The sequence below is a fragment of the Hakea prostrata genome, chromosome 3, assembly GCF_041222555.1.
Source record: "Hakea prostrata isolate BN-2017 chromosome 3, UWA_Hpros_2, whole genome shotgun sequence".
In the NCBI taxonomy this organism is placed as follows: Eukaryota; Viridiplantae; Streptophyta; class Magnoliopsida; order Proteales; family Proteaceae; genus Hakea; species Hakea prostrata.
In genome coordinates, this window is record NC_142602.1 from 13,009,191 (window position 1) to 13,033,100 (window position 23,910).

Below are 23,910 nucleotides of genomic sequence, written 5' to 3' on the forward strand. Positions count from 1 at the left end.
ACTTTGCAATTCAATGCAGTTAGAGTGAAGTTTGCTACTATCAATGTTCTCTGTTGCAGGTTATATGTTCTGTGCTTCAGATGATAAATCAGATAATCAAAGACAGTACTGATTTCCTTGAGAATGCTTGTCTTATTGGCCTGGTAAGTCTAGGTATGCATCTACCATTGTTAAGTCACAACATTCTCCTGCTGAACCTCTTTTGAGGCAAACTGAGGTAATAACTGTGGGACATTGGCATTCTAGAAGTTAATTAGTCCCATTTAAGAAAATATTGGCTGGGGATAATTTAAGCCATTTGATCTATAGAATCTTCTACTACACGACAGGATGGCAGGATCATCTAGTCATCTACCAAGTAGGTACTTGGGTCCTGTTAGAACTTGGTAAATACTGCCTCGAATTGTGCACCCTGAAACTTTTGACTCAGAGGACAAAATATTCTGTCATCTTTTCTCTGTTCTCTGTTCTACCAGAAATTTTTTTCTGCTTGGGGTTGAGGCATTATTTTTATTTTGTGTAGCCCTTGACATTCTGATTGTGAATTGGATTCATAGATCCCTGTTGTGATGAGCTTTGCGGCTCCTGATCGTCCTCGAGAAGTCCGTATGCAGGCTGCATATTTCTTGCAGCAGCTTTGTCAGTCAAGGTGTGCATCTCTTTGATTCCTTTTTATTTAACCTAGCATTCCAGTGCATCAAATTTACTGGATTCCTTGTTGAGAATTAACCGGGCTAAATTCTGTCATGCAGCTCCTTGACTTTGCAGATGTTCATTGCTTGCCGTGGAATCCCTGTTTTGGTAGGATTTTTGGAGGCTGATTATGCAAAATTCAGGTTTGTACTTATCCATGGTGTGTCATGTTCTTCACAATCCCGGTCTGGGTGCTCATAAGACTGGCCTTCAATTGGCCTGTCTGTGCTCCTATATGGGCATGTGATGCTTTGGGTTAAGACTGTCCTTTTTCTCTTTGCTTTGCTTGGTCCATGTGTGTAGCTGCAGAAGTCCTTGAAGTTTCATATTACTAACCTGTGTTGAAGCTCATTATCACTTAGCCTCTGACAGATGTCCTAGCTCTGCTTGTCCAGCTAAAGAAAAAGAAATGCAAAGGCTCTTATTGATCTTTTCTGAATTCCCTGAATACAGTTTCAAAAAACTTATAGTTGGGCTACCAGGGACATTCTTTTGTTTTGTCTTAATGTTTGCTGGACTCCGGTAGCAAAATTTGAAAATATTGCTCCTTTTTTTATTTATATTTTTATAATTAAGTATTTCTGTTTTATTAATTGGTTTCATCTACATATACAGGGAAATGGTTCATCTAGCTATTGACTGCATGTGGCAGGTCTTCATGCTCCAACATTCAACACCCAGAAATGATTTCTGTCGCATAGCTGCAAAGAATGGTATACTTATTAGGCTTATCAACACCCTTCACAGCTTAAATGAGGCCACAAGGCTCGCCTCTGGTTCAAATGGGGTTGGGTCTATTGCTTCTGATGGTTCAGCTCAACGTCCACGATCTGGTCCACTGGATTATAATCATCCTGTCTCAGCACGTTGTGAAACGCCACCTTCTGGTGCTGATCTACCTGATAGCCTGAAGTTAAGGAATGGTATTATTGATCATCCTTCCTCATCTGGAACATTGGAGCCATCACGTGCTTCTGCTTCCCACTCCCAAAGATCAGATATTAACCGATCTGATAGCAGATACTTTCCTGGAGATGTGGATAAACTTCAGTCAAGCCATGCTGCAATGGAAGCTTCAGTTGCATCTCCAGAGCCAACATGTTTGGAAAATACTGGGAACCTAGCAACCAAGGATTCTGCTTTGAAAGATTTGGAACTCTTGGACCCACAAAAATTTGATCATTCTCGGACAGAGGCTGAGCTTTCTAGACCACAAAGGGTCAATAACTCAGCTAATAGAATATCTATCGATAAGCCTCTAAAACAGATGGACAATGCATCCAACGGGGTGCCAACCATATCAGGTAATCAGCATGACCAGGTCCGGCCTCTTCTTAGCTTGTTGGAGAAGGAACCCCCCTCTAAACATTTATCTGGTCAGCTTGATTATGTACGCCACATATCTGGCTTGGGCCGACATGAAAGTATAATGCCTCTGTTACATGCATCATCGGAAAAGAAAACAAATGGTGAACTAGATTTCTTGATGGCAGAATTTGCAGGTATTTGGTTTTGTATTCCCTATAATGCATCATTTAGCCTTTAGAATGGTGATTTGTTTCAGATAATCTGTAGAACTATTATCCAATTCATTCCCTCCCCCTTCTAGAAAAAAAAAACCTGTTATCCAAGTTTTGACTAAAAACATATTCCGAACTAAATTTTTGTTCTGACCAACTTTATTAGGCATTGGAAATCTTCTGTATTATCATTAATATAATATTGATAAAGAAGTCTTTCATGTTAATGCAGAGGTTTCTGGACGTGGAAGAGAAAGTGGAAATCTTGACCATACTCCAAGACTTTCAAACAAAACAGTAACTAAGAAGGTAGGACCACCAACACCAAATGAGGGTGCTGTCTCAACATCTGGTATTGCTTCTCAGACTGCTTCAGGAGTACTTTCTGGTTCAGGTGTTCTAAATGCTAGACCAGGAAGTACAACATCTTCTGGCTTACTTTCTCATATGGTATCAACATTGAACACCGATGTGGCTAGGGAATATCTCGAGAAAGTTGCTGACTTGCTGCTTGAGTTTTCGCAAGCAGATACAACAGTAAAATCCTTCATGTGTAGCCAAAGTTTGCTCAGCCGTCTTTTCCAAATGTTTAATAGGATAGAGCCGCCTATTCTTTTGAAGGTTAGTTCAAAAGACATGATAACATTGCTTCAAAGTTCAGACTATATTAAACATGATAACAGTATATAACATTGCAGCCCTCTTTCTTTTCCCCTACTGTAGTTGTTGAAGTGTATAAACCATCTGTCCACCGATGCAAACTGCTTAGAGAATCTTCAGCGGGCAGATGCAATCAGACATTTGATTCCGAACCTTGAACTCCAAGATGGACCTCTTATATCTCAAATACATCATGAGGTGAGTGGTTCTTTTTTCTACTCTTTTTTTTTTAATTGTATGCCAAATAGTATTGGACTGGCACATGCAAAATTTTGTGTGTTGAGCTGAAATTTGAATTCCTAGAAAGAACTTGGAATCTGAATTGAGTTATATCTGGTATTACTTGTTCTGGGGGAACAATTGAGAGTGGAATCGGGTTTTAATACTAGGTTGAACTCATGTTCATGAATCAGCTCTGAAATTGTTCTTATCAAAATATCAGAACCGTGTAGCTTTTCTTTTCTTTTCTTTTTTCCGTCCCCCTCCGTTGTTTAGCAAGAACTCAAACCGACTCGCTGTTCCTCATTTTTTCTTCTTAGGCTGCCGTCCATCATCTGTGTGTGTGTGCACGCACAGCTCCTACTCTTTATCCAATTGCCACCTTCTTAGTTGCCACAGCTGTTTCAGGCACTGTGGCAGGACCTTCTCACTGTTGAGCTAAGGGGCTGTCGGTGTTGTCATTGCTATCAACTCAGCTGGTCAACACGGTCAATTGATCAACAGACTGATGCAGATTCATCACCAAATTGAGCTTCTTTTCTTAGGAATAAGTTTGGGCTTTGATGCTCCATTTTCTATGTAATATGTCACTTTATGGGCCTAATATATTGGTAATTTGGCTGCTTGGGATTTGTTGTTTTTTCTTTACTTTGCTTCTTTCTTTGTTGTTTTGGGTTGGTTCAGTTGGACAGGTTTTTTGTGATTCAATTTAGCTTGCTTGTAATTGTTGTTAAGTATTTTAGTGGGTTTGGATTATGAGTGTTTGGAATCTATTTCAGTTTCCTAGTCAGTTAAGTTACCTAATAGTTTTCTTTCATGGTTGCTTGAAGAACATGATCCCATCTCCATGTCTCTCTAAAGGAATGGTATTTTTCTTTCAATTCACCTAGTACATTTTTAGCAACCTCCTAATGCATGTAGTTATTTCATTCCCCATCATATCAGTTTGCCCTCAAACTCTCAGTTTTCCTTTTTTAATACTTCATTAGTTAAATATTCCAAGAAATCTCTTTTTAAGCTCCAACACCCTATCCTAGGGTACTTAACCTCGCAAATCTTATGAGTTTGTGGATTAGGCATGCATCCGAGACTGAAAATTGTGGGACATTTCTGCCACCAACTAAAAGTTGCACAGGATTACAATATATATCACTGCCTAACCAAATTACTAATGGACTAATAAAACTAAGTATAGAAAGACATTTAATGTCTTGAAGTGGTTCTAGGCAACCTAGGGGCTTCACTTTGTCTTGAAATGCTGACCACCAAATTTGAGCCCTCTAGTTAGGGGCTGGATTTGCAACCCCCCATGTAGCTGGCAGTCGATTGATATACTTCAAACGTTTGAGGTTATGCTGAGATCTCCAAAATATTTCAAATGTTAGTCGAGTTATTTGAACCTGTGCAATTTTTATGTCGCATATTCGATATAGCCTGAATAGGATTGAGGGCCAGTAACCAAGATCCTCAATAGAACCTACTCAAATTTGGAGGAAAATGGGTAATTCTTGAAATTTCAGTTAGGTTGTGTATGGCTGAATAGGGGGGATTTCAAATTGAGGTCTTGGAAGGTATGTTTGATTGAAAAGTTTAAGGGAATATTAGGAATGGGTCAAAATACTTTGTGTTTCAAATTTGGAAACAATTCCATATTATGAGATAGGTTTCTTGAACACCACAGTGTTTTAGGGTTTTCAGGTGTAGGATATAAATTAGGTGCTAAATTTCCAAGAATCCCGTTGTTGGATTTGGACTAAACTGGATAGGCTTCTTGAACACCACAGTGTTTTCGGGCTTTCAGGTTTAGGATATAAATTAGTGCTAAATTTCCAAGAATCCCGTTGTTGGATTTGAATTAAACTTGAACACAAATAGATTTTAGATGGGGAAGGCGTCTAAGTTTGGGACTGATCTGTTTGGGGGGAATCGTTTGTGGATCTGGGTTATTGATTTTGTACTTCGTGATTTTTATTCAAAATTCAAGAAAGGGTGACACTTAGATTTGGCTAGTCGAATGGCTACTATTGGGATTCAGTTTAGCACCTACTAGGGGGAAGCTGTTGATGAAGTTAGAACATTACCAAATTGCAGTCTTCCAAATGTGTCAATCTTGTAGGGCATATCTAGTTTGAAGGTGGACTTCAGTCAATTATTGGAGTTGGGTCTTCAAGCCCTCTACATTGAACTCCTCCTAGACTTTAACCAGCAGGTAAATCAAATCTTGGTCTTGAAACACCAAGGCGAGAAAAGTAATTTGGGCTTTAAATACCAGAAAATAAACTCTCATAAAGGAGGAAGGCAACTAGTGATCCATGATGATGCATATAAAGGGGGTTCGATAGCCTTAATTGAATAAAAAATTCATTACCAAAAGGAGAGAAATGGGGGAAGAGAGAGAGAGTGTACAAAAGAACAAACCCAGGGCAGAGCCCTTACAAGGTCAAACAGGCCCAAGCAAATATAAACAAAGTTTCATGGAACAAGGGCTAAAGCTAAGGACCTAAGATGGCCGAAGAACTCGGATTTCCAAATTGTCTTCTCTTTCTTCTTATGGAAGACTTGTAATCAACGATGAACCGCCTTTGAACTGCTTAATTGACGTCCAAACTACAAAGGAACTCCAAGGCCCAAAGTGACATAGGACCCACATGCCTGTTAGCAACAGAATGTGAAGCATGAGCCATACTTAACATCAAGAATCAATGAATCGGTAAATGCCTAGGTGGACGCTTTGACAACCATGGTTTGATGAGATGAACTTATGTTTGTGTTCTTTTTTTGAATAATTTTTCATAATTATGATTATTGAATGTTTGTTTTTTTGGGATGAATGTGACTATTGAATATTTGTTTAGCTTATTATAGAAAGTAGTTTAATTGAAAAGTAGTTGTGTTGAAAAATCTTGACCCAACCACTTTGGTCGCCTTATTGCTGCTTTGTCGCCTAGGTGGAGCCCTAGTCGCTTTAGACGGCTTGCTGCCTTGACAACCATGCTTGGACGTGTCCAAGGAGGAATCCAAGTCACACAAGGAAGGGGCAAGCTGAAGAGAGGGGGAGGGGACAGAAAGATGGGGGGGGGGGGAGAGGGACGGAGTGGACCTAGATAGAAGAGGAGAAGGCTGAGAGAGAACAAGAGGTGGGGTGAGATGAGTTGGGGATATGATAGAAGAGGAGAGGGCCTGGGTGGAAGAGGCAGTGGGCCAGGCCTCATGGGAGGAGATAGGAGAGGAGAAGGCTGAGAGAGAACAAGAGGTGGGGTGAGATGGGTTGGGGATATGATAGAAGAGGAGACGGCTTGGGTGGAAGAGGCAGTGGGCCGGGCCTAATGTGAGGAGGGATGATCTGGGGTAGGAAGACCAAGGGGGCGAGTGGAGATGAGCTTGGGCCCGGGAAGAATGGGGCAGGCCTCAAGCCTAGAATGGGGGTAGACATTAGAGGGGGCCCAAAGTGAAGGGATGAGGTCCATGGGAAGGGTTGGACCCACGGGTAAGAGAGGAATTAGGCAAAGGGGTATGGGAGAATATAGGAGAGTTAGATGAAGAAGGAAGAGAGAGAAGAGGAAAGGAGGAATCAGGTAGAGCAGAGACACAAGAGAGGGAAGAAGCAGGAGGAGGTTGCAGGCTATGGGCCAAAGAAATAGGGGAGAGAAAGAGGTTTGATGCCATGGAAGGAGGGAAGGCAAGGCGAGGTGAGGGATTCAAGGAGGGGCAGGTTAGTGGCAGGGAGCAGGAAGATCCACAATAGGGGAAGAGGAGGTACCTCAAGCAGAAGGGCTCAAGATTTGGAAAATTAATTATAAATAAAGCATAATACTACTCCCAGCCATTTGTGTGGGTGTGGACTTGCTGATTACATGCTAGTAAAAAACATAAAATGATCCATATTCCCTAGCTTAGATTGACCCAACTACCACCACAACAACAGGCATTGACCCGTCCAACTGTTAACTTATATCACATTGAACTCGTTCAACCCAAAAAAATTAAAACATACTAAATATTAAGCAATTTTGTCACTTAACCTTAGCTAATTTTTAGGCCCATTACCATATGAACAATAGAAACAAAGGGCTAATTCTATATCTGTCAATCTTTGGTTGATTCCAAGCCAAAATAGCCTAATTAGGTGTCGGATCTGCATCAATATGTCATCTCATCTCAAGGAGATTGAGCTTGCTGAGAATTTCAAGATCTCAATGAGTTTTTGGACTATTTGTGAGCGGACCTTTTAGTAGCTTTTTATCTAGTTTCTGTTTTTATTTATTATTATCAGTTAGGAATATCTTTCCTTGCACAAAAGACTCTGATGTTGTTCATTAGTAAAGCAGCGCTGCTCTGTATGCACTACCATTTTGAAGTTAAAGAATCATGCTGGGATTCATTTCAACGGCTATGTGGTGCCATTAGAATTACTGAGAGCCTGACTTATGCCATAGAGCAGAAGCCTTAGCCATAGGGATCCAGCTCCTCACATTGAAGCATGGGGACCAAAGGAGTTCCAATGAGCACCTGATATCTGGTGTGGTTTGCGCACATTCCCAGTGCTCACAGAGGGATGTGTGCATGAGACACCAGCTGTTGGATTCTTTTTTCAGTCGGTGTCCTTCAAGGAGAGGATCCGGATCCTTGCCTTAGGCATCCTTTCATGTCTCCTGCAATCCCAGGAGTAATTGAGTTGCTAAAGATGTGTTCTTGGTGATTATGTTGCTGCCCAGTTATGATATTGAAGAGGAGTTTTGATTACAAAAATGAGAAATCAATTAAAGTCATCTTATCTTTACAGTACCCTATTGCTTCTGTTTCTGCCAATGGTGAATTCAGTAAGGTAATGCTATTTCTTCATCTGGCCCACGAGGATGAGTAGATATTTTGGGTTCTGCATGAGTCTTCCCTAGGCTTCCTTCAATTGAGGTTAAGGCTTGATCTACCCCGTGGCTAGGAAGTATTGTGTGGTTTCCAAACTGAGCTTTTTGGTACGCTCTCCTTGTGTCATCTGCCTTCTTACCAGTCTACTTCCTTTCTCTTTATGGAATATAACAAAGCCTGATGGATGGTAATTGGTTTCCCAAGGTAACTTTTGTGAATGACTTGAGTACACTGACTTACCTTATTTTTTTAAAGATATTTTTCATTTTTTGTTTTCCCTCCCCTTCCTTTAGTGCACCACCTCTCAAGAACTCATCCCTAACCTTCTGGCCTGTGGCATCTGATGAGCACATTGTATCACATCTTTGCATTAACAAACCCTCTGCTTGCCTAGTCAAAGTAAAAGTCCTTCTACCCTGCAAGAAAAGAGATGGAATAAATAGCTTATAATGGGGCATTAGCCCATTGTGTTTTGATTTTGTATTTTGGTGGAATGAATGAATGAATGGTCCTAGATTCTGGCTGTGTGAATAACCAGTAGAGTTGAGTCTTCCACAAGAGAATCATAGGAACAGGCTGCATTTGATTCTGGGTGCTGGAGGTTTTATCCTATGCATTGTTGTACATTGGTGGGTTCTAAATCTTAGCCTAAATATCAATCGTGTACTGCTGATACGTAACCACCCAACCATGGGAATGAATTGGTAGTTTATATTTGGTTGGGATAAGCCTATTGCTGTGGTCTGCAAGTCTGTTCAACCAAGTTTAGTTTCCTATTTTCATTCCTTGTCCATAAGTCGGAATGCTAATATCTAAACATTTGATTTTCATCTTCATTTGAGGGATTTAAGTAATACTTTTTGCCTACGTTTAACATAAATTTGGGGTTTATTTTGTATCCTAGATAGGGGTCCTCTGTGGTGTTTAACCTGCTGGTTCTGAGCCCGAGGATTTTGCCTGTAATCTATCAATCTCTAGGAATGTTATATAGGGGCATCTGGATGTGTATTGGTTTGTTTTGCTAATTTCTGATTCAAGTTGCAGATTGTTTTGAAGTAATCATAAGTGTGATGAAGCATCACGTAGAGCTTGACATTGAAGTTCTGATTTTTCTTGGAATTTTTAACATATTGGCATCATTGATTTTCTCATCAAAAGCTCTCTTATTTATTTTGTCCAGGATTTTGTACAAGCAGTGGGCCACTGTTTGATTTCAGTGCTTAAACTTCAAATTTTCTACATTTTGAATTGGAGTTCAAATACCTTCAGCAGATTGTGCTACTTCTAGCTTTGGGTCATGGCACAATCATCAATTATTGTCTTCTATGCATTCTTGTCTTTTCTTTTCTTTTTTTCTGGCACAATCATCAATCATCTTTTTTTTTTTTTGGAGTTGGGGTTGATTTGCAAAGTTAAGCTTGTATTGGTCAAAACTGTTGGATTTTTTACCTTTTTTTTTGGATGAATAATAATATATTAAAGACAACAAGCAACACAACAAGGGAAGAATACTAAGGAGCTGAAAGAAAAGAGAGGGGGGGGGGGAGGAGCAAGAAGCTCGAGAGGGGGAGATGAGAGGGCAGCTGAGACCCCATAAACTAACAGTTAACCTATTTTTGGGGTTGTTGGCTACAAGGGGATGGGGGAGGTAAAGTAATCTCGAAGAAACATCAAAGTAGATGGCTTTCCAAATCAGGTGTAAGGATCGAGATTGGTGGTCTATCTGTTAAGGTCGTGCTCCCACCAAATGTGATGGATGGTGGCACTAAAGACTAGCTTGCCTCGGCAATCGCAAATAGAGTGGTCGGCAAAAATCCTCGAGATCCAAGTCCATTTCATGAACAAACCCGTGTGAGCATCTCGAGCGGCGCCAAATGGAAGTAAGGGCTTTATCCCAAAGGGGACGGGAGAAGAGCTATGAGGAGAAAAGGTGGTCAATGTCCTTTGAACCATTCAAGCAAAGGGTGCAGCTAGAGTTGGCGGGGATATGGCGGCTGATGAGGAAGGATTGGGTGGGGAGAGCATGGTTGAGAGCTCTCGAAAGGGTGAGGGTATGATGGGGAATGTGATCTTTGAACCAAACCAAATGGGACCAAGGGACTGGGGATGAGGGGAGCGGAGAAGGTTCCATGCATAGGAAATGGTAAAGGATTTGGAAGGCGAAGGGGACCAAATGGTGGTATCTCGGGGCAAGTTAAGTATAGGGGGAGAGCATTCCAAACATGTGTGAGACTAGGATGAGGGAGAGGGGACCAAGCCCCATGGGAGATGAAGATGTCAAGGGTGCTAGTCTGAGGGATGCAAGTGTCATAGACTGTGCGGGGACCAAGAAGGTGAAGAGAATGCCCAACGGATGCTAGGGGTCTAGCCAGAAAAGGGTGGAGAAGTCAAGCGAGACTTGGATAGAGAGGGCGGAGAGAGCGCGGGGACGAAGGAGAAGAATCTTCCTCTAGATCCAGGAAGGATTTGAAGGGCAAGAAGCAGTCCAAATAGAATCCTGTTTTAGAATGTAAGAATAGACCTAGGAGACCCAGCTAGAGTCACGCTTAGAAGCACTCTTCCATATGAGCTTAAGGAGGCCGGCCAAGTTAACGTCGAGGATGCGACGGATGCCCAGGCCACCTTCAGCTTTGGGAGGGCAAACCACGACCCATGAGATGGGATGAAGGAATCTGGAAGCTTCTTGACCTTTCCAGAGGAAAACACAGAAGAAGGATTCCATGGATTGGATGATGGATTTGGGGATTGAAAAGATACCACTCCAATAAAGGTAAAAAGATTGGAGGACAGATTGAATGAGCACCACTCTCCTAGCAAAAGATAAAAGCTTTACTTTCCAGAGTTGAAGCTTTTTCCTAATGTGATCAAGCATAGGGGAGCAGTGGTGGCGGGTGAGCCTACTAGGGATGAGAGGGAGACCAAGGTAGGTCATAGGGAAGGAGCCAGGACTGAACCTTGAGAGCTGCAGAAGAGAGGCTCGGGTAGAACCCGAGACTCTTAGAGAGAAAAAGAGTGGACTTGTTGAGGTTGACACGAAGACCGGAAAGAGATTCAAAAGAGGAGAGGGAGGAGAGAATGGTGGAGATAGATTGATGGTCGGCTTTAGAGAAGATCATGAGATCGTCCACAAAGGCGAGATGGGTAAGATTTGTGGATCGGCATTTGGGAATGGGAAAGATTAGGAGCTGATCCGTGCTTGATTGGAGGATACGAGATAGGACCTCGAGAGCCAGAGTGAACAGGTAGGGGGAGAGAGGGCAACCTTGGCGGATTCCCATCCTAGAGGGGAAGTAGCTAGCAAGGGAGCCATTTGTGATGATGGAGAAGAAGGGGGTGGAGATACAAATCTAAATCCAGTGGACAAAGGCCGGAGGGAATCCCATAGCAAAGAGGACGTCGATGAAATCCCAACGGATAGATTCAAAGGCTTTATGAAGGTCCACTTTTAGAAGTGCAGGCGGGACATGCTTAACCCAACTTATTTGCTATCGCTAAGCCGAGTGCAGTTCGCTTTCTTAGGTCGAGAAGATTTATCGAAGCATTCAACAATTTCTGCGCAAAGGAGAATATTGTCCGAGATGCTCCATCCCGAAATGAAAGTAGATTGGTTAGGGCTCACGTAATCTTCTTGATTCGATTGGCGAGGATTTTGGAAATGATTTGTAGATGGGAGATGGGGTGGAAATCGAAAAGAGAGGAGAGGAGGCTCCATGCTTCTTGGGAATGAGGCAAATGAAAGTTTGGTTAATGGATGAGAGCTAGGAAGGATTGAGAAAAAAAGCTCCGAATAGCAAGGACAAGATCATCCACAATGAAATCCCAGGTAGGCCGGAAGAAACCCATACTAAATCCATCAAGGCTATGGGCACGATTAGCTTTGTGAGCGCGGATGGCAAGGAGGATCTCCTCAGGGGAGGGAATAGAGCGGAGGGAATTAAGATCAGTGGGAGAAACGATCTTGTTAAGAAGAGAGGTAGGGAGGGAAGACGGAGAGAGAAGGCTGGAAAAGAAAGAGACAACTTCATTCCTGATATTAGGAAGATCATTGATCCAGGACCCACTCCTAGAAAGGAGACAAGGAATGGAGTTGTAGTTCAATCGACCTTTGAGGGCACGGTGGAAATAGACAGTGCTTGCGTCCCAAGGTCTAGCCATTTGATTCTCGCTTTTTGCCAAAGAAAATTTCCTCTTGGGAGGAGAGGGAAGAAAGGGCAAGGGATAGAACACACTCTTCCTCAGTAAGAGAGGGGTTTGAGGGGTCCCCATGGAGAAGGAGCTGGATTCTAGAGAGATCAGAGCGGCAAGAGGAGACTTGGGAGGAGATATTGCCAAACGTGGAGGAGTTTCAGGATCGAAGAGCAAACTTTTAGTGTTTTTGAGCTTGCGGGCCAGGGCAATCAGGGGGAGAGAGTTGCAATGGGTTGGACGATTCCAAGCCTCGACAACCGTAGGGAGAAAGGAAGGGCTGGTGGCCTGAATATCGAAGAATTTGAAGGGCTTGGGGCTGGAGGAGGGGGGTCGAGAATATGGAGGATGCAGGGGAGTGGTTAGAGAGATTGGGGGAGAAATAGGCATGAGAGGCAGGGAAGATGGTGAGCCCGGATTTTTTACTTGTTTCTCTGTTATAAAGAATTGCGAATCTGGAGAAGCTCAGGCGGAGAGGACCTAAACTTAGAAGGTCAGGCAAGTGAATTGAGTGGGGAGAAATTGAGAAGCACTGCCTTGTTGCCAAATTCCATTCTATCCCAATGGAATCATTCCTCTGGAAGGGAATTATGAAAAATCACTTCTAGCTTAGAATCACTCCTGCAGAACAATATTTTGTTAAGCGGCTCCTTAGTAAACGTGTGCCCCCAAAACAGTAAAAAGTTGTTCCACCTCTGGATAATAGCCTGTGATCTTTTCAGTTTTGGGCTGGCTGAGTCGGCTTGATACGAGCGAAGTCAGCTTCTGAGCAACATAGGACCTTTTTTCGGCTTTGAACCTTGATTGCTTTCTGCTTTACACTAAAGCTTGGAAGGGCTGAACAGGATCTTCAGCAGTTAGTTTTATTAGGTACAGGTGGTGGAGTTTGACACATCATAGGCCTAACTGTCCTGGTAGCTCCTATCTTAATTCAGTGTTTCTTTTCTTCCACAACCAATAGAAACTAAGGGAGAGTTGGTCCCATATTATATTTTCGGCCTTACTGAAAGCTGTGTGCCTTACATGTCTTATGTGTTGAAAACTATGTTTTTTTTCCTTCTTGTTTTATCCTTTACTTGAGTATAGATGGATTTTAATATCATCATTGCAAATTGAGTTCTCCTAGGCCCTGTTCTTGTATAGAGGGTCAGATGGTCTGGGATTGTTTGGAGGATGGGGCCCACATGTTCCCTGAACTTTTGTATGTTCTCCACCCAAAATTATCCAAACAAGGTTGAGCTGGGGTTTTGAAGTTCCACATCAGCATCCCCCCCCCCCCCCCCCCCACACACACACACACCAAAGTTACTCCTAACAAACATGGCCTTAAAGTTACAAAGTCGTCCATTCTGTCATTGTGATGATGTCTTATGCTGGATTCTATTGAACATTTATGTAAAAACATTTGATCGATCTAATTTCATTTGTATGTCTGTTTTCTCCTTTACATTTGTATTTATATTGGACGGTACCCTACTAAAGTTCCATTTAGCTCAAGTTATAGATGGAGTCTAGGAAACCAAGGAGGAAATACTTCTGTGACTCAGCTTTTTGGTAGTTCAAGTTTCTTTTGGTGATCCATTGCCAGATACCATTCTGACTGATTTCCATGTATGAAGGTCCTTAGTGCACTCTTCAATCTCTGCAAGATAAACAAGAGGAGACAGGAGCAAGCTGCTGAAAGTGGGATCATTCCTCACTTAATGCGTTTCATTATATCTGATTCACCCTTAAAACAGTATGCTCTACCTCTACTGTGTGATATGGCACATGCTTCCCGTAATTCCAGGGAGCAATTAAGGGCTCATGGTGGGTTGGATGTGTATTTGAGTCTATTGGATGATGAGGTATGGTCAGTCACAGCACTGGATTCTATTGCGGTCTGCTTGGCACATGACAATGACAACAGAAAAGTAGAACAGGCTTTACTGAGAAAAGAAGCAGTCCACAAATTAGTGAAGTTCTTCCAAAGCTGTCCACAACAACATTTTGTGAACATATTGGAACCTTTCTTGAAAATGATCAGGTACATGACCTCTTTCTCTTTCTCCACCTTTTGGGTTTCTGAAGATATCCCAAGTATATGCCTTCTTGCAATTTGAACAAGAAATGTTTGAACCAGTGCTACTGGCAACGAGATGCTACATGTTTTTTGTTTGGTAGAACAAGATGCTACATGTTATGCCGCTGGAAGTTAACAGACCAACTATTAGATGGGGTAACTAGGACATGTCGTGGTGGGAGAAGTGACCCTATCAAATTATTCTCCGATATGCTATTACTGGAAAAGTTTGGTTCTTTTCCTGATTGTTCCCCCTACATTTGACATCTCATCAAGGCAAATTTGGAATTGGATATATACATTTTTTATTTTTTAATATTCATAACTAACCATTTCTTTTTTGGGGAATACAGTAAATCACCCCGGATAAATACAGCGTTGGCTGTTAATGGTTTGACTCCATTGCTTATTGCAAGACTTGACCATCAAGATGCTATAGCTCGCCTTAATCTGCTGAGGTTAATAAAGGTGAGATCCCAAAACCCCGCCCCCCTTTCTTTTTTTTTTCTCCCCCCAACAATAAAGAAAAGTCAATTTCCTGGGTAGTTTGTGTTTGTTTTTGCTGCGGAATGCTGTTGCTGCATGTGTAGTTATGTTTATTGCGATGGCATTAATGTTTCAAATGCTTTTTGGGTTCTTAATTCATATCATAAATTTCGATATTTTTGTGGTACAGAAGCTTGTATCTGTTGCTATATTCTCCGACTATGGGAGTGAGAAAGTGGTGGTGATATATCTTGCATGTAGTTTGTTTGAAGATTTGCTTTTCCTTCAGGAATAGTCTTATATATTGTGGCATATATTTTTTTGTATCTATAAAGCTAATCCATTTTGTCTTATACAATATACAGTATCGTGGAAGTTTGCCTATACCCACATTAGAGAATCTCTAGTAATATATTACTCCCCTACTGGACAAAGTTTTTGTTGCCCCTGGGAGTCTTATCCAATGATAGTGAAGACCAACTTTCTCTATACAAATCATTATGAGGTCTTGCCCTTGTTGCCTTGTTTTGTATAGAGAAAGTTGGTCCTCTATCATTTAATTTGTCAATGATTTGCATTCTTTTATTCAATAAAACGAAGGCTACAGGATGATCCTATCGTATCTTCTTGTTGGTTTGACTGTCTTAAAAATTTGATTCTGGAAAGGATGTTTAAGAGTTGGATTTTCATGGCAGCATAGAAGTGTACTCAATGCCTTTTTCTACTTCTGCAGTGGTTGTAATAATGTGAATCTTCATTACCCAGGAAATATTTGTAGTGAGAGTTTTCTCCTTGGTAGACTTATCACGGTTTGGTTATGATTTTGACTTGGGCAAATTTCCTACTTCTCACTTGGGACATTGTCGCAGGCTGTTTACGAACACCACCCCCGGCCAAAGCAACTCATTGTTGAGAACGATCTGCCTCAGAAGCTTCAGAACCTCATTGAAGAGCGCAGAGATGGACAGCGCTCAGGAGGTCAAGTCTTAGTAAAACAGATGGCCACTGCACTGCTTAAAGCACTTCATATAAATACGGTTCTCTAAAGACTTCTTCTTCCAACTTGTATATTTTATTTGGAAGAAATGTAATTACTTTTTTTTTTTTTTTTTCCTTCCTCTTTTAGTTTCTTGTTTGTCTCTCCTTATGTGGAAGTTGCTTGATATGGCAATGCCTTCTTTTAGCTAGCATGCCAGGTCCCCACATCCTTATGTATCCCTAACCCTTTCGTGCATTTGTGCAATTGTGCTCAGTTTGTTCATTTCAATCATATCTTGGATGTGAAATATTCTCTCTTAGCACCATTTAGTTTGTTGTAGTTAATGAAAAGTTTTCAAGCTTATCGTCAAAGTACAAAGTCATCAACAAAAAACCGTGTTGCCAAATGCTCTTGATTTCCTTTTTTGGTAAAAAAGAGAGGAGGGGATGTAGAAGTGGTGACCTTGCGCCCCTCACTATGTAAGTTGACTTTTGAGTTTGACCTATGAAAGCATTAACTTTGTTAATTATTAATGCAAAGATTTGCTTTGTCAGTGTAGTCTCATTGGCAGCTTAGTATAGTTCACAAAAACATGTAGTGATTCTATGCCTAGGTCAAAGAGTACACAACTGTTCAACTCGAGAAACAAATGAGCACATCTCATTATCATCTAAATTGAAAAAAGAAAAAAAATAAATTATGTCGAAGTTGCATGCCTAGAGTCCTTAACGAATGATGAACTTCTCCACTTACACCATAGTTGCCTTTATACCAATTGACTTTGAAGGATGATTTTGATAAACATTTTTTCATGGCTTCAGTGTCAGAGGCAACTTTCTATAATCTCTTTGTATCTTTTGACAGGAGACAACTATCTTCGAGTTCGATTACCTTATAAAACCCAGGCTGAGGTTGACAGTTACCCAACTGAGTCCGGTTCATATAGAGTTTAACCTGGTTGGATCTGATTGATATGGCTTTCTGATCTGATCTCCCCAGTAATAGCTGAAAGCAAGTGTTTGGATAATCCATATTACATAGTCAAAGTGTAATGCTTTAAGCAAATCTCGTGCTTAAACGTTAATCCTGTTTGGTTATTTGAGTCTGGAGATTTCAAAAATCTAGAGATATCAAATTTATAAATTTCAAATCTATGGAGTCATAGTTCATAAAATTAACTGTTTGGTTAGCCTGGATCTTTGGAATAAAATCTAGAGATTCATCCTAAAAAAACATTTAGGAGTCATGGTTCGAATGTTCAGTGCTTTTATTATAAGGATAAAATCTCTAGATTTCACCTCGTACCCATAAATCTACAGATTTACGTTTTTAGTGTAAAAATGTAGATCTTTAGATTTCATGAATCTAGAGATTCACACAACCAAACAGGTATAAATCGCCCATTTGTGAATCAAGAAATTTCAAATCTCTGGATTCATGTAACCAAACAGGCCCTAATAAACATGCACATGCACTAGTTGGCTAGCTTTCAATTATCTCAAAATTTTATTTGTTTACAAATTCGCAATTGACAACCACTTTATTCTTCTAAAGTTATATTTTCATTTTTCTAGTAACTAAGGTGTCTTTGCCAGTTTACACACCCTAACTAATCCTCAACAACTCAATAAGTGAATTTACAAATTACTGGAACAGGTCCATGGCCATAATGATATTTGAACAGCCTCTTATTTGATATATGAAAGGATGTGTGGAATTAAGATTCAAACATTTATCAAAACCATAAGAAAAAGAGACTAAACTATCCTACATACAATAGACAAGGTTTTCCAGGCTAAAGTATGGATTAAGCCCAATAAAATCTTAGAACACGCTGCAAATACGAAAAGATAAATGGACACACCACAAAAACGGAGAGGTACACCCACAAGGGCGGAAATAGTCTTCCTTCCAACTCTAAAGTATCTCTTTGAGCGTTTACCAGTTTTCTTTTCTGCACAAACCTGAATTAATAATCGCAATTTTCACCCCAACATGGAACCAGGCAAAATAACGTGCTTCATATCAATAAAAGAAAATTTGCTTTTTTTTTTCTTCTCCCAGCATTTTTTCTTCGTTTTTCTTTTCTGGGGATTGGAGAGAGGCTCGAGTTACCCTGTGGGGCCCAGTTCACCCCACTCAGACCGCCAGTGCAAAACTTGAAGACTGTGTGGGTGGTAATCGTCGGCGGATAATCCGGCGCAGAAACAGGAGAGATCGGGAATTGGTGAGCAGATCTTCCGCCACGTAACGCATTGGTAACATTCGACGCTCGGATGAGAAGCCACGTACGTAACTTTAACTCTGAACGAAACTCTACAGGCTGAACAAATGGGAGAAGCAAACCTGGTTGACTCGTCCACTTTCAATTCGTCAAAATGGTTCCTCGGGAACCGGCTAAGTAAAGTACGGCTTCATTGGACACGAGTTAGGTTGTTGCACGTGTGGAATCGTAAGCGCACGGACGAATCATTCAGTTAAAGGAGAGAAGTTTTCTAAAGTGAAGTAGTGAACCCTATGAGCAGGGGTCAGACTCAGACCCTTAAACAGTTAAACTCATATTGCCAGAGTTCGTCTGTCCGATTCTGGAAAATCCTCTCTCTCTCTCATCTCCTCTCAGCTCCCTTTGCTCTGCGCCTCTCTTTCATAGAATCCCTATTTAGACCTTTCTTCTCCTCCTTTTTGTGTTCCTGTTCTTTCTGATCTCATCTTTCCTGTTATTAATTTCTTCTTCTCTAAAATTCTCAGATTTAGAACTTTGTTTTCTTTTTTCTCTGCTTAGTTTTCCAATTTCTCTTCTGCAACTTCCGTAGATCTTCTTCTTCCATCTTCATTCCCACTGCATTCAATTTTCTTGTTGCTTTCTCAGTCTTTAGGTTCTACACATAGTTTCGCCCGCAAAAATCCTTTTGGTTAGATTTCAGTTTAGAATGTCCGATCCTTTCATTGAGATGTTAAACTTCGTGATGGAGAACGGAAGAAGATAGAAGTGGACGTATATAGAGAGACACACACGAAATTCAAATCTGCTGGAAAGATCGTTGCATGCTTTTCCACGGCTTTCTTGAACTTAGTACTTCCTGGTCGGTTTATACCATGCTTTTTATCTCTTTTTCTTCACCATTCTCGCACAAACAGACAAAGCACATTTCAGTACGAAGTTCAAGAAAGACGTGGGAAAAAATGGAAGGATTTTCTTAATTCTCGTCTTCGACAATTCTCAGATCCCATCCTCAAAAAGGTAACATCTCTTTCATTTATGTGGAAACATTTTTATGTTATTTTATTCCTTTTTTTTTCTTTTTTAATAACGATAATTCGAGTAAATGAAAGCAAGATCAGGTTCAGAAGATAAGAGCAATATTAGATTAGAAGATCAGAACAGTAGTGGATGGAAATTCGCCTCACAATAAAATAGGGATTATTCTGAAAAGCTGTTATCTGCATTTGCACGTCGAGCCAGATTCAATTTGTTTTATCTCTTGTTTCCTGAAAAAGGAAAAATTGAAGAGCAAGAAGAATTTCTCCCGACGATGATTTTTTTCCCTTCGATTCTGCAAAATTTTCTTTTCGGTAAATTCTAACTGCAAAGCCGGGGCTCATAATGAAAATTTTCCTCTGCTTCTCTGTTCTTAAAAGATCCGAACTCCAAAGGCTGACATGCAAATGGATATGACACTGCTAACGCGAAGCTTTATTTGAGTTTTTTTTCTTTTTTTCTTCATAGCTTTGATCTTAGCTTTCAATTATTCTTTGAAGTGAAGTGATTCCTCGTTACTGTGATGAAGAAAGGGAGGAAAATGTTTTAAGAGACGTGTTTCATTGAATTTGCTCATTCAATCATTGATTTCTTTAGAAGTAGGGACCTGCTGTGGGTTGCTATTAATGGCCGACGAGAGCTGTTTCCCCACAAGAACAATGCTTTCAGCTTTTTTGGTGTTTTTGGTTTTTTTTGGCTCGAGGACAACTGCACGATGTGGAGCTTTTCTGCCTGGTGGGATCGGATGTTTCCAGGCTTTTAATCCAATTGATGGACAACACGGCGGCACTTGGCAGTCCTGCTTGGAGAAGTAATTTTGTTCTCTCTGCATTTAACATATGGAGTGATTGTTCACTAGAATGTTTCACTTGCTTTTTGCCAAGGATTTGTTTTATTCTCAAATCCTTAATAACCGTTTACAGCTATGGTCACTCCACCAGTTGATTATTGGTTTTGGTTTCCATTATCCCTATCTAACGGCTCTATGTACATGTAGGTCATGCACTACGTAAGAATCTGCATAGGTTTGATTTATTTTAGATGTCAATAATGCTACATATTACTGAGATAAGACTATGCTTGTGCAGATTCCTTTGACACTGGGTTCATATGTCATATGTTATATGGGGGAAAAGAGTTGATATGCAAGTGGGGATTGTTGCAAATGTGACTATCAAACTCGACTATTTAAACTCAATTGTTATATTTGCTTACATTTTCTCCAAGTCATTGGAGTTATTTATTAGCAACTGGGCATATCATGTGTGTTATTTATTAAATTGTGTCCACCTAAGATTGAGGATTTTAAGGCACAAGTGTGTTAGTTTAAGATGTTAGCAGAAGGCCTATTGTTTTGAGTGATTAGTGTTTGTTTCCAAACTCAAATTTACAACCACCAGCTAGGTCACAGTAGGATAGTCTAACTGTTGCTACTAGGCTTGTAACCGTTAGATTTTTTTCCTTTTAAATGTTTTGGATTTGGATGAATACTTAGATTGTTATACATAGTGTTTTTGAAAACTATCTCCATTAGTAGGAGAATCTGTTTGTGGTCGCTACCTAACAAGTTGTTAATTTTGAGGTGTGGATGGATCACTTACTACTGAAAAATATGGATAGATCAATTGATAAAGTGATTCAAATTCTTGTAATCAATTTCAAAGATTGATCTGTTTCAACATATTTTGAGTAATTCAAATGATCTGTTTTTTTTTTTCTGATATTACGATGGTATTGGCCCAAGCCTTGAGAGCTCGATGGGGGCGCAAGACAATGTTCCATGATATGGTGTAACCACCTATGAGTTGATTTGTTATCCAATGGTAATATTATATATGTGCACCTTAATCTCTTGTAATGTCACATTATGAGATTAGGGGATTTTGTTTTATTTTTATAAAGCTAGATTTGGGAAATTTGACTTAGGGTTTTGGGTGCTTTGACTTTTGAGACGTTTATATTTGTATCCCTTTTCATATATAATAATAATGAAAGTTCTTCACCTGTGAATGTAGGATATCTAGTTGGTGTATACATCACATTAAATTTTTGTTTTGTCTATGCTTCATTATCATTTTCATTTTGTTATTTCTTTGGAGTTCATTTTAACATATGACGGCATTTTTTGTACTAGCTAGGGCTGAGGTCTAATTATTCAAAAAATCATTTCATCATCTATTTTTAGACAAGTATAAAACCTTTTGGATCAAGAATTTTGATACTTAATCAGACCGATGGGAAAGGCTCATTCCAAGGTTGACACTGCCCACTAAGGTAGGAACTACTCATTGCGGAGACATATTCAAGGCTAAGGCATAACACTAATAGACATATTCCACTAAGGCTTAAGGATGAATAGAGAACTTGTGTGTTTGGGGAAAGTCTCATAGATTTTTATTTTATTTTTTTAATTTTTACAAAGGGGCTTTATTAAGTTGGGAGTTGGGGATATTAATATGTCTCAGCATGAGTTAAACCCACGACCTCTTCACTAAGATATTTTAACTCTATCTTAAAACTAAAGTTTTTGATATTTTCATTTTTTATGTGGAAGTTAATTTTTCACAAAGGTGAAAAATCAACAAACTTACATTGAAATCATCTTCAGTGAATTTATTTATAGTCAAGAGGTATGAGTTTTCCACAATTATCACAAGACGTTACAATAAAGCACCGAGGAATGTCAATGCAAGGTTGGTAGAGTGGTAAAATTCATACTTCTCAGTGAAGAAGGTCATGGGTTTAACCTTTGCGGACGATAAAGCTCTCCTCAAGGATGTAATCAATGTGTGTACAAGTGACCCGGATGAACCTCAGATACAAATAAAAAGCCTTGAAGAATAGTTGTCTTTTTGTGTTTTTCAATTTTATTTTAGGGTGAGTTATGGGGAGGGTGGCGGATGAGCAAAGCAAACATCTTAGGCTACATTGGACTGCTAGCATTTTCTATGTTGTACTCAAGACATTCTCTCTCTCTTATTATGAATGTTCTTTACTATTAAATGTTGGATTAAATGACATTATCGGTTAACAAATATATTAAATACTTATTTTACCATTATTTCTTCGGGTGCCTATTAAAGGACAAATTACCTGGATTTCGAATCAATTACATTTACCCCCATTGAAAAAAATCAATCACAAATGCTCATCTACTATTAAGTGTTGGAGTTAAATGATAATTTTGTAATAAATAATATTGATTGTGGATATCCATCACCCCCTAATAGACAATACTTCCATTGAAGATCTCAACCACCTCAGCATACAATCTTGGTGATTCCTGAGCATCTGCAGAACTGTATTTATTTACAATTTCAAATCTTGCAACTTCAAGTGCATCTGTAGAACTTTACTAATTTACAGTTTCAAATCTTGCAACTTCATGTGCATTTAATAATATTTGTGTTGCAGCTAGCAACCACTATATACAATAAATAAAACCAATGGTAAGACAACCTAACATCTTATTATTTGTTTGATTATTAAATTCAATAAAATGCATATCTTTTTATCACGATATACTTACATTACGAGATGAACAATGTAAACTCTATTGTTTACAAAAACGTACAAGGAGATCATCATCCTTTTCACTTTGGAATAGAAAATATAATGATCTATAGTCTGCTGTCTTTCTTCTCAAAACGCAATACTTTAAGCGGAGTCGTTCACAATTACTTCGAGCGGAATCGTGCTGATAACGGAATCATGAAGAGGTAATAATGATTCATGAAGTAAGCCAACAATATATTTGGTTAAGATCAATGGTACAACACATTCAAGAAGCATGCAATCTTCTACTAGAAAAAGGGGTTTGAAAAATATTATATGAAGATTATGCTGCATGCATAGCTCAATTGAAGGGATGATACATCAAAGGAGATAGAACGATACATATTTCACCGAAATTCTTCTTCACTCATGATCTTCAACAAAATGGTGAAATCGATGTTCATTGAATTCGTGCAGTTGATAATTTGACAAACTTATTTACTGAGACATTGCTTATTTCAAAGTTTGAGAAGCTGGTACATGATATTGGAATATGCGTATTCAAAATACTCAATGATGTTATCATTAGGGGGAGTAAAATACGTGCTGCACTCTTTTTCCCTTCACCAAGGTTTTATCTCACTGGGTTTTCCTGGTAAGGTTTTTAATGAGGCAGCTACCAATACGTATTATTTAAATATGTATACTCTTTTTCCTTCACTAAGATTTTTTCCCACAGGGTTTTTTTTTAGTAAGGTTTTAATGAAGTACATTATCTATTGATGGACATCCAAGGGGGAGTGTTATAAATAATATTGATTGTGGATATCCATCACCCCCTAATTGACAATACTTCCAATTGAAGATCTCAACCACTTTAGCATACAATTTTGGTGATTCACATTTCCATCTCAATTGAAGATTAAAGTGTTCTTAACACACAATGTTGGCAGTCAATATTTCCATTCTATGCACCTTTTATCTTGGGTGGCAATATATCTTTCCATATCAAAAATATCTTATTGTGTGTAAGAATCATATATTGTATTTATTTGTAGACTCTGATATTTCCATATCAGAGTAGATGTTCCCTTCCTTCTACTATAAATATGTAATTGACTCAACTGAATGGACTAGTTCTGATTGAACTGATATTGTCTTTCTTCTTTGTATTATATATTTTCTCTTTATTTTATAACAAATTTATAGTTAAATGATAATTCATTACACTAATATAAAGAAAGCAGTATAAGACTTCTTATAATAGTAAACTAATAAATTTCAGCGGTAGTAGATATAACTGATTGGAACATGGTCTATATATAATTTTTCCTTTCAAGGGCATCTAGAAGAAAGAAGGGTAAAATAGATATGTAATACATTTGTTAATCGATGATATCATCATTTAACCAAAATACTTAACAGCATGGAGCATTTGTAAGTGATTTTTTTTTCTTCCAGGAATAGTAGATGTAATTGATTCAAA

The 23,910-nt window shown here is 39.4% G+C and overlaps 1 protein-coding gene across 3 annotated transcripts in view; it reads left to right on the forward strand.

Annotated features, from left to right (window-relative positions):
- The window catches only part of LOC149020876 (MAP3K epsilon protein kinase 1-like), a 39,460-nt gene extending 23,388 nt beyond the window's left edge, over nucleotides 1-16,072 (forward strand). For 2 of the 3 annotated variants that reach the window (XM_089149097.1, XM_089149098.1), the window contains 9 exons: nucleotides 60-143; nucleotides 558-649; nucleotides 753-836; nucleotides 1,309-2,195; nucleotides 2,446-2,834; nucleotides 2,937-3,071; nucleotides 13,763-14,169; nucleotides 14,559-14,673; nucleotides 15,561-16,072. In XM_089149097.1, the coding sequence (XP_089005223.1) occupies nucleotides 60-143; nucleotides 558-649; nucleotides 753-836; nucleotides 1,309-2,195; nucleotides 2,446-2,834; nucleotides 2,937-3,071; nucleotides 13,763-14,169; nucleotides 14,559-14,673; nucleotides 15,561-15,737 (2,370 nt within the window). In that variant the 3' untranslated portion in view covers nucleotides 15,738-16,072. The remainder of the gene's footprint in view (nucleotides 1-59; nucleotides 144-557; nucleotides 650-752; nucleotides 837-1,308; nucleotides 2,196-2,445; nucleotides 2,835-2,936; nucleotides 3,072-13,762; nucleotides 14,170-14,558; nucleotides 14,674-15,560) is intronic. The other variant, XM_089149096.1, reaches the window with a different exon arrangement.
- Nucleotides 16,073-23,910: the final 7,838 nt, after the last annotated feature.